General features: G+C 41.7%; 1 protein-coding gene across 1 annotated transcript; it reads left to right on the top strand.

Moving 5' to 3' along the window:
* The first annotated feature begins 6,582 nt into the window (after nt 1-6,582).
* Nucleotides 6,583-11,525, top strand: LOC113007974 (uncharacterized). The gene is made up of 5 exons (XM_026145066.1): nt 6,583-6,678; nt 6,956-7,079; nt 7,420-7,628; nt 9,539-9,684; nt 11,234-11,525. Exons 1-5 carry the CDS (start codon nt 6,609-6,611, stop codon nt 11,333-11,335), a joined length of 651 nt encoding a protein of 216 aa, XP_026000851.1. The 5' UTR covers nt 6,583-6,608; the 3' UTR covers nt 11,336-11,525.
* Nucleotides 11,526-11,755: the final 230 nt, after the last annotated feature.

Genomic DNA, 11,755 nt, shown 5'->3' with positions numbered 1-11,755 from the left:
AGATGTGGACACCAAGATAATTGAAGGACTACACCCTCTCCACTGGAGCTCCATTGATGATAATGGGCTTGTAGTCTCTGTGCTGACCCCTTCTGAAGTCCACCACCAGCTCCTTGGTCTTGCTGACGTTCAGCTGGAGGTGGTTGTCCTGGCACCACGATGCCAGATTCTTCACTTCATCCATGTAGGCCGCCTCATCGTTGTTGGAGATGACACCCGACACCACTGTGTCGTCAGCAAACTTCACAATGGTGTTGGAGCCGTGGGTGGCCACACAGTCTGAAGTGTAGAGGGAGTAGAGCAGTGGCGAGAGGACACATCCCTGAGGTGCTCCTGTGTTGATGGTGATGCTGTTGGAGAAGCACCTGCCCACCCTCACCACCTGAGTTCTGCCAGTGAGGAAGTCCAACACCCATGCACACAGACGGCTGTTAAGTCCCAGATCCCTGAGCTTTGTGAACAGTCTGCAGGGCACTATTGTGTTAAACGCTGAACTGTAATCAACAAACAGCATTCGCACACTTCCGGTTTCGGGAAGGTCATGGCGGACATGCGATAGTTTGCGCTGACGTCTATTCCAACGTAGGAAGTGTTACAAACAGCTGATTGGATCGGCAAAGCGTGTTTCTGGAATATTATGCTTTTGTTGCTGCAAGCTCTTTTTATGCAGTTTTTGCAAAGCTATATGTGGAAGGAAACTGTGACCGAGGACAAGCTGATGGCATAAGATGTAAGTACAACTCCTCCGGTTTCATATGCAAAAAAAATTATTGCGCTAGCTTACGTGGTTGCAGTGCTACCGGGATTTAAACATAGTTAGGGAAAACGGAGCGTGCCCACTCCGACCGGCTTCAAAGGGTTAATATCTGTATGTCAGACAGTCACAAGTTAGAAATTATATGAAATAAAAGTAAATACCTTGAATCTGAACTGAATTGTAATATTTGAGACAGAGTTAAATTCCACCGCTGAGCTTTTTTTTCCCCAAAAAAAACTTTTCAAAAAAGGTTTAAATGTCAGCACCTCCAAATCTGAGGCCATGGTTCTCAGCCGGAAAAGGGTGGAGTGCCCACTCCGGGTCGGGGATGAGTTCCTGCCCCAAGTGGAGGAGTTCAAGTATCTCGGGGTCTTGTTCGCGAGTGATGGGAGAAGGGAGCCAGAGATCGACAGACGGATTGGGGCTGCAGCTGCAGTAATGCAGACGCTGCACCGGTCCGTCGTGGTGAAGAGGGAGCTGAGTGTAAAAGTGAAGCTCTCAATTTACCGGTCGATCTACGTCCCTACCCTCACCTATGGCCACGAGCTGTGGGTAGTGACCGAAAGAACGAGATCGTGGATACAAGCGGCAGAAATGAGCTTCCTCCGAAGGGTGGCTGGCCTCTCCCTTAGAGATAGGGTTAGAAGTTCGGCCATCCGGGAGGGGCTCAGAGTAGAGCAGCTGCTGCTCCACATCGAAAGGAGCCAGCTGAGGTGGTTCGGGCATCTGACAAGGATGCCTCCTGGGCGCTTCCTGGGTGAGGTGTTCCAGGCATGTCCCACCGGGAGGAGGCCCCGGGGCAGACCCAGGACACGCTGGAGAGATTATATCGCTCGGCTGGCCTGGGAACGCCTTGGTATTCCCCCGGATAAGCTGGAGGAGGTGGCTCGGGAGAGGGAGGTCTGGGCCTCTTTGCTTAGGCTGCTGCCCCCGCGACCCGGCATCGGATCAAGCGGATGAAGATGGATGGATGGATGGATGGTTTAAATAGTAAACTATATATAATGTAAAATGTTGTCATGGTCCTGGGTCGGTGACCCAGCGCTTTTAGTTCGTTATCATTTTCTAGATGATGATTGTTTAGGTTCTGTGTTATATTCGGTCTGCCTCTGAGTCTGCGTCTGTATCTGTCTGTCTATGGTGTCACCCCATCTGTTTGTGAATCTGTCTGTTTAGTTCAATGTCTTGTCTGGTTCCATGTGTCTGAGTTTCCTGTTTTATTGTGAAGGTCCGTGTCGTATGTGAGTGTGTTCAGTTTTCCCCTGTCCCGTCAGCCCAGATTCCTCCCAGCTGTGTTGCCCTCCTGTCTCTCATCCCCTGATTACTGGTGTGTGTATTTAAGCCCTGTGTGTTCTCCTGCCTGTTGCCGGTTTGTCTGTGTTCCTCCGTGTCAGTCTGTGTTACTCGGTGTCCTGCTCGTCTCTCTGCCTCTCATCCCTTTTTGTATCTTCTCAGGTTTGTCATTTAGCTTTCCCAGTTCAGGTCTTTAGTTTTGTCTTCCCTCTTGTCGGTTTTGCCTTCTCACCACTGTGTAAATAAATCATCACCAAGCGTTATCATCTACTGCCTGTGTTTTGGGTCCTTTTTCCCTTCAATACCACACGGCTCGTCTCAGCACCCGTGACAAATGTATTATATTTGTACTGTTACAATGAAATGAAACTAGTCTCATGAACTACTAGCTTACTAGCTAAAGGTAGGCTCATTTTTTGTTAAAGGCACTCAGTGTTCTCTCAGATATTCTCTTGATGTTCTCTTAGATACATCACATGTAGATGAAACAAAACAATTTTCCCAGAGAAAGTCAAAGAAATGACATAAAATTAAGATTTTCTGTATTTCTTTTGAACATGCACTACAGCTGTAGCTGCTGCCATCATGGTTGCTAGGCAACAGGGAATGTGCAATGTAGGCTAGCCCATCCAGTTTAACAAGCCTTGCACTTCCGGTCTTCCTGGACTTTGAAGGACCTGACATACGTAGACTGGGTAGGCTGGGTCCTTCGAAGGATGCAGCCCCTGAATGTGGACACAGCCTTGGAGAAGGGAAGACAGACGGACCCTGACAGTTCTTTACCCACGAGGAATTTCAACAGTGTTTGACATGACAACCACGTGTGACTTTCCTTGGCCTTCATGTCTCAATACTTCAATCAGGTCATATTAACTTACTCTGTGAGGTCTAAGTCGTCATTAAGATGGCCCAGACTCTATGTTAAGAAGAAAAGCAAAAAAGACACTTTGGAAAAACCTATTTTTAAAAATATATTTTCATAAAATTAAACATGGGACTATCATGGATGATGACTTAGAGCTCAGAGGGTTAATGAACACTGAAAACAGCCATTTTTTCAGTGTTCAAGAAATTTATTAAAGTGATCACAGCATCATCAACGCCCCTACAAGGCCTGTATGCAAATTGTAGTGGATCAGTCGTTGAGATTTGTTATAGCTGCACATGGCAGGTATAATTCCTTCCTAGGTAACATTTGATAACATCAGTGTCACTGCCCAAAAGTTGATTCTATTCATCTGGATGATTTCAGTGGGAGAAATGTTTCGTCATCATCCAAGTAACTTCTTCAGTCTCAGCTGACTGCAGGTTTACCCAATCACTGGCCTGTAGGTGTAAATAGACTGCAGAGTCCTGGCCTGACGAGGTGGCTCTTCTGTGCTGTGCCATCCGCTTCACCAGAGGTTGTTTGGTTTCCCCGATGTATAAATCCTGGCAATCCTCCTGCACTTAACAGCGTACACTATGTTACTCTGTTTGTGTCGGGGGACACGATCCTTTGTGGTGGACCAGTTTTTGGCGCAGCGTGTTTTGGGGTTTAAAAGCCACAGAGACCCGGTGTTTAGAAAAAATGTGTCTCAGCTGCTCCGATACTCCTGACACATATGGGATCACTGCAGGTTTTTGCTTAGGCAGCGGTTGTCCTTCTCTCCTGGATCGGCTGGAGCTTTCTTTAGGAGCCTTCCCAGCTTTGACAAAAGTCCAGCTGGGATAACCACATTTACTCAGAACCTTCTTGATGTTCTTCTACTTCTCTGGCTGCTGTGTCTGTGGGGATGATGTTCGCTCTGTGTTGCAGCGTCCTGATGACGCCCAGTTTGTGCTCCAGTGGATGATGAGAGTCAAACCTTAGATACTGATCCGTATGTGTAGGTTTACCGTACACGTCAGCTTTTAAATGTCCCCAATTACTGATGGAAATCTCACAGTCTAAGAAGGCTAACTATGGGCAGAACTTTGTGCCATCAGAAACTGAATTTGAATAACTTACATTTGAATTTGAATTGCTCAACTTGAATGACAGCTTCTAAAACTCAATTAGAATTAGCATAATTTGAAATCCAATGTATTGATTTGGAAATGATCATCTCTAAATTGAAACTGAATTTTATATTTTGAAAATTAATTAATTTGAAACTGTCCTTCTTTAATTTTAGCTATTGAATGCTTTCAGTTTCACTTCGCACCATTCAATTTCAGTGGTACAATTCAGTTTTTGGGGTCATACATCCGGGTCATTCGTGAAAGTAATCGAGTGCTGATTAACAGAACTATGTTGTGTGGAGGCAGAAGAGGACCCAAACGCAAAACTCATGGAGGCAGGAACTGAACTCAAAATCACTGCTTTTTTGCAGGTTTCACAAAGAAACAGAACTAAATTGGGAATGCTAACAGAAGACCGAGGGAACACAGAAAGACACACAGGTTCGGGGAGGAGACATTGACGACGCGACACTGACCTGAGGGAGACATGCACATAAATACACAGAGGGTTAACGAGGGAAGTGGGAGCACACGGGGAACACAGCTGACACAGATAATCATAACGAGACAGGGCAGGAGTGAACACAACATGACGCATACTGACGAGAGACTGTCAAAGTAAAACAGGAAGTACACGGAGGTTCAGACAGGAGGAGAGAGCACGGGGAGGACACAGGCATAACAGGCTGGGGAAAACATGGAATAAAACACAAGGAGAGACGAGGGCTCACAGATACACAGGGGCACACAGGAGGTAACCAAATAAGGAACATCTTAACTAAATAACCTAGGAACCAAGGCATAAATAGGGGACAAAATACAAAAACACACAAAAACTAAGAATACTGGGCCAACATGGCCCAGGACCATGACATGTTGTACCTGCGGAGTGTCACTGAGTGGACCTACGGCATCTTGAGCTGAGGCGGGGTACAGATTAAGCATTCAGCAGTCATTCATCTTGTTATTATCTGTTATGCTTATTGTAGCTGTTACCTAAAAACACTAATTTAGCGTAGTTTGCCCTGGGTTCAGCTTTGACAAATGAATATGATCGACTGTTTCCAGCAGAATTCCACAGTTGTCATCGTGTACCCTCTCACAGCTCCGTATGCTTGCAGAGACCCCCACAGTAGGCAAATGTGAAAATGAATGCCCAAACCATTGTATTTTAGGGGTTTTTATGTCTTCCCAACTCTTTAGCTAACCTAATAACTTTAGCTAAAGTGAACAGTTAGTCTAATTCCTGAGTGCAGCATTACTGGATCACCTCTGTTAACAGACACTCAACCACACTTGTCATAATTTTTTGTATGTAATTTGTATAGTATTTTTTTCTCTCTTATTTCTTTTCTAAATGTACTTGTATATTGTTCACATGTTGAAATAAATTACCAATCAATCAATCAATCAATATTCCGTATGGTGTTCATGTAGTTTTCTACCCAACAGTTCAGCAAAAAACACATGATGATTTCAAGCATGTGATGACAAAGGCCTTCCATTATGGTCTTTGTCATCACAAGTCTGGCTGATCATGTTTAGATGACTGGCCTTTTGATGGCATTACACCCCTGACCCATCAAGACAAGTCTCCACTAGCTCCCTGAAGGTGTGCTGTGTCATCTGGCAATAAGATGTTAGTATGATGTGGTGTGAAATAGATTTGTTTGTCCTGAACATCCCACAGATGGTCAACTGGACAATTCTTCAAACTCTTTTTGAACATGTTTGGTTCATGGCAGGGTGCATTATCCTGATGAAGGAGGCCACAGCCATCAGGGAATGCCATTTCCAATAAAGGGTATTCATGGGTGTGTTTTCTTTTAAGGGGTGTACTGCAACAGTGCTAAGGTAAGTGGGATGTTTCAAAGTAGCACGCACAGGACCCAAGGTAGCAGAACATTGCCCAAAACTGCACACTACCTCAGCTGGTTTGCCTTCTTCCCATAGTTCCCTGTCACTGGTGCACCACTGCTCCTTCATTGAATCACTTTTGATTGATAGTAACCACTTCAGACCAGAAACACCCCACAAGAACTGCATTTTCCAGTTTTTCTTGATGATCAGTGTCATTCCTTTCACCTTTCAGTAGTCATAGTGTTAGCTAAGTGTATGTTGGCCCGGTGCAAGCAATCATTGAAATATGTTTGGAAACTCATGACAGTAAGAACTGAGGCTGATAAAAGGTGCTTGGCTTAGTGTTTATATAGTATTTATAATAAAGTGCTTGCTAAGATCTAAATGGCTTAGGATTTTAGAGTGATGAGTTAAAGTCTTTTCAGTCTTTTTCCAAAGCTGCACATAAAGCACCAGTAAAGTTGTAACTCCAAATAACGTAAACAGACAGCAAGAAATGCAAAATATTTCCTGTAGTCCCGGAAACAGTGTGATGTGAACTCTTCTGGCAGTGAACAAAAAGGAAAAAATGAATGTCTGTTATCTGACGACTACAGGAAAGAGCACAGCCCACAGAAACCAAAAGGTTCAAATGACAGTTTCTAATGCAGTCTCTGTACAAAAGGAGAATCTGGTGAGAATCAGCTTAGTGTTTTTTTACAACGGGGAGAAGACGATGATACTTTCCAGCTTCAAAAGCTTCTTTATTTATTATTATTTGAGCTCCTTATTCTACCCAAGCAATGGTAAGACTTTCAGTTTCACCTTCTAAACTGTAGCAGTTTAATTTTAGTAATTAATTTTTCAACTTTAGTGATTAATGAGAACTGCTGGTCCAGTGAGTTAAAAAATGGCCACAGTAGAACACAAATATGGACTTGCATTTCTCATGGTCAGTGTGTTATGTTATTGAAAGGTACAGTAAATAAAACATTTACCCTTAGATGTCTCTCCACATGGACTCTAATGACAGAAAGAAAAAACAGAAAGTTTTAACCTTGTTTCTGAATTTCTTTTTACCAGGTTTTGAGGTGATCCAGCCACAGAATAAGACTAATAACCCAGATACAGTTTTCATCAGCTGTAACTTTACAGCAAACACTGGGACAATTGTAGATGTTCGACTCAACAAGGTTTTACCAGAGAAGTATGTCGAAGCATGTCTCTTGGTTTTAGTGAATTTGTGTTGTTTTTGAGATGACAAAACCAAGCTTTTCTCTTTCACTGCAGGATGTTGAGAAATTCTCGTACTACTTGTATGAACTCATGTTTGCTGACTGAAGTTCTCTTTATGTTTTTGATCAAATGTTTGTATGACAAAAAGGTGTCTGTATGAAGTCTGTAGCAGTTCTATGTTCAAAAATCTGCAGGTTTTCTTTTCCCATTTTCAAGAATTCTGTCTGCTGCAATTTTAACATTATTTCAATTAAAATAATTAGACTGGGTCATGCTAGCTGCATATCTAATATTTCTTTGTTTCCTTTCAGAAAGATGCTCTGCCAGACTGAATCTGAAGCCTGTCATAACATTATCGTACTTAAAGACGCTCCATTCAAGTACATTTTCATCTTACTCAATGCTGGGCCAGAGGCATGGACCTCAAAGTATGAATGTGAGTGGTCAGCAACAAATAAGGATGGGACGGACAAAACCGTGACAAGTGCAGCAAACAAATTAATTAAACTGCAACTACAAGGTATGTATATACAAAAAGTGATAAAACCAGAAATTGCATTTTATTTATTTATTATTTTTTGTCTGCAGAAGTGAAAGACTGAAATGACAAATGATGCAACAGAACGTCCACATTTTAGAGCATCAAATACTGTGATTCTGTCAGATGCTGTTAGAATAGTTGAGATTACAGTCTCCCTCCAAAGAGCAGTTTTCAGTTTGGAACAAGTCACAGTTTAGCTCTGCAGACAGCTTGTTCTGTTTATCAGAGCTGTGTTTTGCACTTCATTGCATACTCATCTGCTGGCTAGTTTTTGTTATGGGGGAGGGAAAAGTTCGGTTTCAGCCTAATTGCTCACTGGTTGTGGTCTCTCTGTGCGTATTGGCCATCATTAAAAAAAACACAAAACACATTCTTTCACAAATTTTCACAAATATTAAAACAGTAAGATGAAGGAAACATGTTCGAACACGAAATCATTTTAACAAATAACCTTTTGGCAGGCTGCTGGGAACCACACGGGAAGAGTGACTTGAGCAGGTCCTAGACAACATATGCACAAGGGTGATGAGGGGAGACAGCTGTGAACGCAGCAGGGACACATAAACATAATGCACATAGACTATTAAAATAAGACAGGAAACGCGGCAAAAAGTATAAGCACAGTAAGTCCTGCTGTGCAATTCAAAGGTACAGACTAAAAGTTTTGATTTGGAGGTGGTAAAATTAGGAACTATGTGTTGTTAAAGTTGCAAATACAAACCCACGATCCTACTAAATCAAAGTTAAGACTTGAGACTTTTTTAGCAACAGAATCATAATGACTCAACCTCCCTTGTGTCCAAGTTGCAAAGTCCATGTGGTCTTTTAGCCCAAACCACACAAATTTTGCGATAAAAAGCCCAGGATATCCTCTTTACTGTGCAGTAGGACTCATAGATTGCATAGGTGGTGCTTGATGTAGACGTCTCACATTTACGTCCCCCACACAGGACAAAAATGCATTGCTGTGTCTTAGAAGGATATGCAGGTAAACTCTGTTAAGACTGTTAGCACTGTATCAACACAGACACCCAGAATCTTCAATCAGAATGATGAAAATGGTAAATCGACGGGTTCTTTTTCTGCTCTGAACACTCCGAGTGATTATACAGCATGCCTCATTCACTATTTCACACAAGCATTTTTTTCTAACATTTGCACATTTTGATGCATCTTGGGGTAAATGTCTTACCTGAGGATATTTGGCATACAGACTGCAGTAGCCAGGGTTGAACCATCAACATTCTCATTAGTAGATGGTCTGCAGTGCCTGTGTGGGTTAGGGGTGTGTTGTTAAACTTGTTAAACGTTTTTTTGTTCAACCATGTCCTGGCAATCAGGGCAAAATGTAACTCTGTTTGATATGCATTAAAAACCATTTCAGTTTAGCACATGGTTAAGGCTGTGATGAGTGTCATCGCTGAGGACAAATTAGACCTCAGAGGGTTAAATGTCCAAGAGATTGCTCCTTACAGTTACCACTTTGTAAAGAAACTATCACAGAAATACTGCAAGGCTTTGAAACCTGTTGTTGACTCTTAAAATTAAAAATAAAAAAATAATAATTTCTGTGCAGGCTAGGATTTTTTTTCACCTCAGAGATTTTAGTCTGTATATTCAGTGGTTTAAGCAGACAGAATCTTTTAACAGTATCTAAATCAAAGTTTGACTTCCTTGCATTGCTGGTCAGATCTGATCAAACTACACCCACGCTACTGACGAAGCTGGTTGGATACTCTGTGCTGCTAAATGTGTAAAACAGTCTTTACAACAAAACCTAATAATGCATGTTTCTGAACGTGAAACTGGCTGCTGTTCATGTCGTTGTGTTTAGTGACGTCAGTCAAACCACTGAAGTACAAACAGGAAGTAACCACTGTTTTTATTAGGTCAACTGGGAACCACACCACAGTGTACTCCTCCCCCTTCACCTCCTCCCCCTCAGTCCCATCAGCTCATGTGGATTTTGATTGGTCTGCTGGCCCTGATGTTTGTGTACAGCTGTATCATCACCTCCTTCTACATGAGGCTTATGGTGACTATCTGTCAGAATTACTATTTTTCTGAGGCTGTAATTTACGATATATGTCTTTATATGTCTTAGTGTGTTTTTTATCAGATGTTTGTTATCATCTTGCCCGGACGCAACGTTAAAAGGTCCACAAAGCAGCTGAAAGCAGCTTTTATGATGGTCAGCCAGGTAATAGATGAAGGGAGATGTTTTGGTAGAGATTTTTACACAGCCGTAGTTCATTTTCTAAATGAGAAAGAATTCAGGTTTAAACTTTTATATAAGGTCTATGATATGACCACAGCTTTCACTGTTGTTGAGGGCTTCGGGAGCTTCTTTTGATCGTTGTTATTTTGAGACTTTCTTAGTCTGAAATCATATTTGTTTGTTTTTCCAATTACAATTTAAAAAGATTTTTGTTTCCAACTCAGTATAAGCTGTTTATAAGCTGCTTTGAAATTCTGCTTTTTTTACATTCACAACAGACGATACAAAGCCATAAAATAATTGTTCAGCTCATAACAACACACAGTGGATGTTCCGTGTCAACCTCAAGAGTTCTTTGAAATGAAACATCAAACTGACCCACACAGATTTTTATTGACATCAGACATTGTTACAGTTAGACACACACAAGTTAAATTTATAATGTTTCCTAATAAGCTGACTGTAAATATGAAATGCACAAAAGCAGGACGTCCCCAAAACTGAATGCAGTTTTAATGCATCATTTTCTGCTATGAGACTGTAAAACGCCTGCTGAGCAATAGGCTCCAGCCCTTGTAACATAACTAATGTGAAATTAGTCTATAAGGTGTTCTTTAGAGTTAAAAGACTTTCAAATACTTACTGCTTTTCTTTGTTACATAAATTCCATCAATTTTGACAAGCGTCCCGACACCACTGTTGAAATGTGGCCCCAAACCATCACGCTGTGTTTTACAGTTGGCTGTATACACTCACTATTCCACCTCTTTCCTGACCTCCTCTCTATATCTTGATGCCAATGTGCCGCTGATTTTCACTCTACTTCTTGAAAAATTTGGCACACATCAGCCGTTTTCTCCCTGTTTTCTCTGATCCCAAAGAATCACTGTCCATGTTTGCAAATTTTGCTTCATCTGACCACAGAAGAGTTTTCCACTCGACGATGCCGACCGGAGGATTGTGACTTTGATCCTTTGTCCCTCGAGCATAAAGATTTCTCCTGATTCTTGGAAACTTTTACTGTTATGTACTGTAGAAAGTTATTCTATTTTACATTGAAGACCATTGTTCTGGAATTGTTTCACAATTTGTAGACAGTTTTTTCAAAGTGAGTTAGCAGACAGTTAATAAGATACTGAAAGACATCCATAAAAACTGTCCTGCCTTTGTGCCGTGCCTGAACACCCAGTTTTAACAGCAGTATTATTATTAAATACATTTAACAGAATAAAGCTATCAAAAGAATGAGGCAAATTGAAAACCGAAATGTCTGCATCTCCTCTGCACTTAATGTTACTAAACTAATTACTTGAAAAGAAATCCTGCTGTAGGTGATGTGTCACTTTTGTGTTTTTTTTTGTTTCAGAACAGCAGCAAAGATTGCGAAAACTCCACCTATGTTGAAATGAGGAACGTTCCAGTTCAGCTGCATCCTCACCACATTTACAATACTATGCAAAAGGCTTGAGCTGCCCCTCATTTCTTTATATCTTATTAGGAAAATGGGTAATAGGTTCAACAATGTCTTAAAACATGTAAAAATACATGGAAATACAGTATCTGCAGTAAATACAACTGTGTACACAAATGCATAAACAGAGTCTGCACAATTCTAAGGAACTTTAAATATTTCATATGACCAAACTTATTCTTCTACATAGCCTGAGGGGGGGAGCTGGGGGGTGGGGGGTGGGGGGGCTGGCTGCCTTTATTCCATTAAGCTGGTGTTGAGGCCCAGACCATGACTAACAGTTTTCTACCCAGATATGCTTTTTTTCTCAATCCATACGACCTGTTGACACTGACTGAATAGACTGTAAAGTAGGCATTGATTAAAGTATAACTTTGAAAGAGCTTTAGAAACCTTAGAGAACTGCTGATCATGACC

The sequence above is a fragment of the Astatotilapia calliptera genome, chromosome 16 (genome assembly GCF_900246225.1).
Source record: "Astatotilapia calliptera chromosome 16, fAstCal1.2, whole genome shotgun sequence".
NCBI classification, from domain to species: domain Eukaryota; kingdom Metazoa; phylum Chordata; class Actinopteri; order Cichliformes; family Cichlidae; genus Astatotilapia; species Astatotilapia calliptera.
The sequence above is the reverse complement of the archived record's forward strand: the minus strand, read 5'-3'. Positions and strand labels throughout refer to the sequence as shown.

Bases quoted from the DNA above. Each gene is read 5' to 3' on its own strand.
- LOC113007974 (XM_026145066.1), top strand. From the start codon at position 6,609: ATGATACTTTCCAGCTTCAAAAGCTTCTTTATTTATTATTATTTGAGC. The intron at 7,629-9,538 runs GTATGTATATAC...TGTTTTTATTAG, and splicing joins AATTAAACTGCAACTACAAG to GTCAACTGGGAACCACACCA. The intron at 9,685-11,233 runs GTGACTATCTGT...TTTTTGTTTCAG, and splicing joins CCTTCTACATGAGGCTTATG to AACAGCAGCAAAGATTGCGA.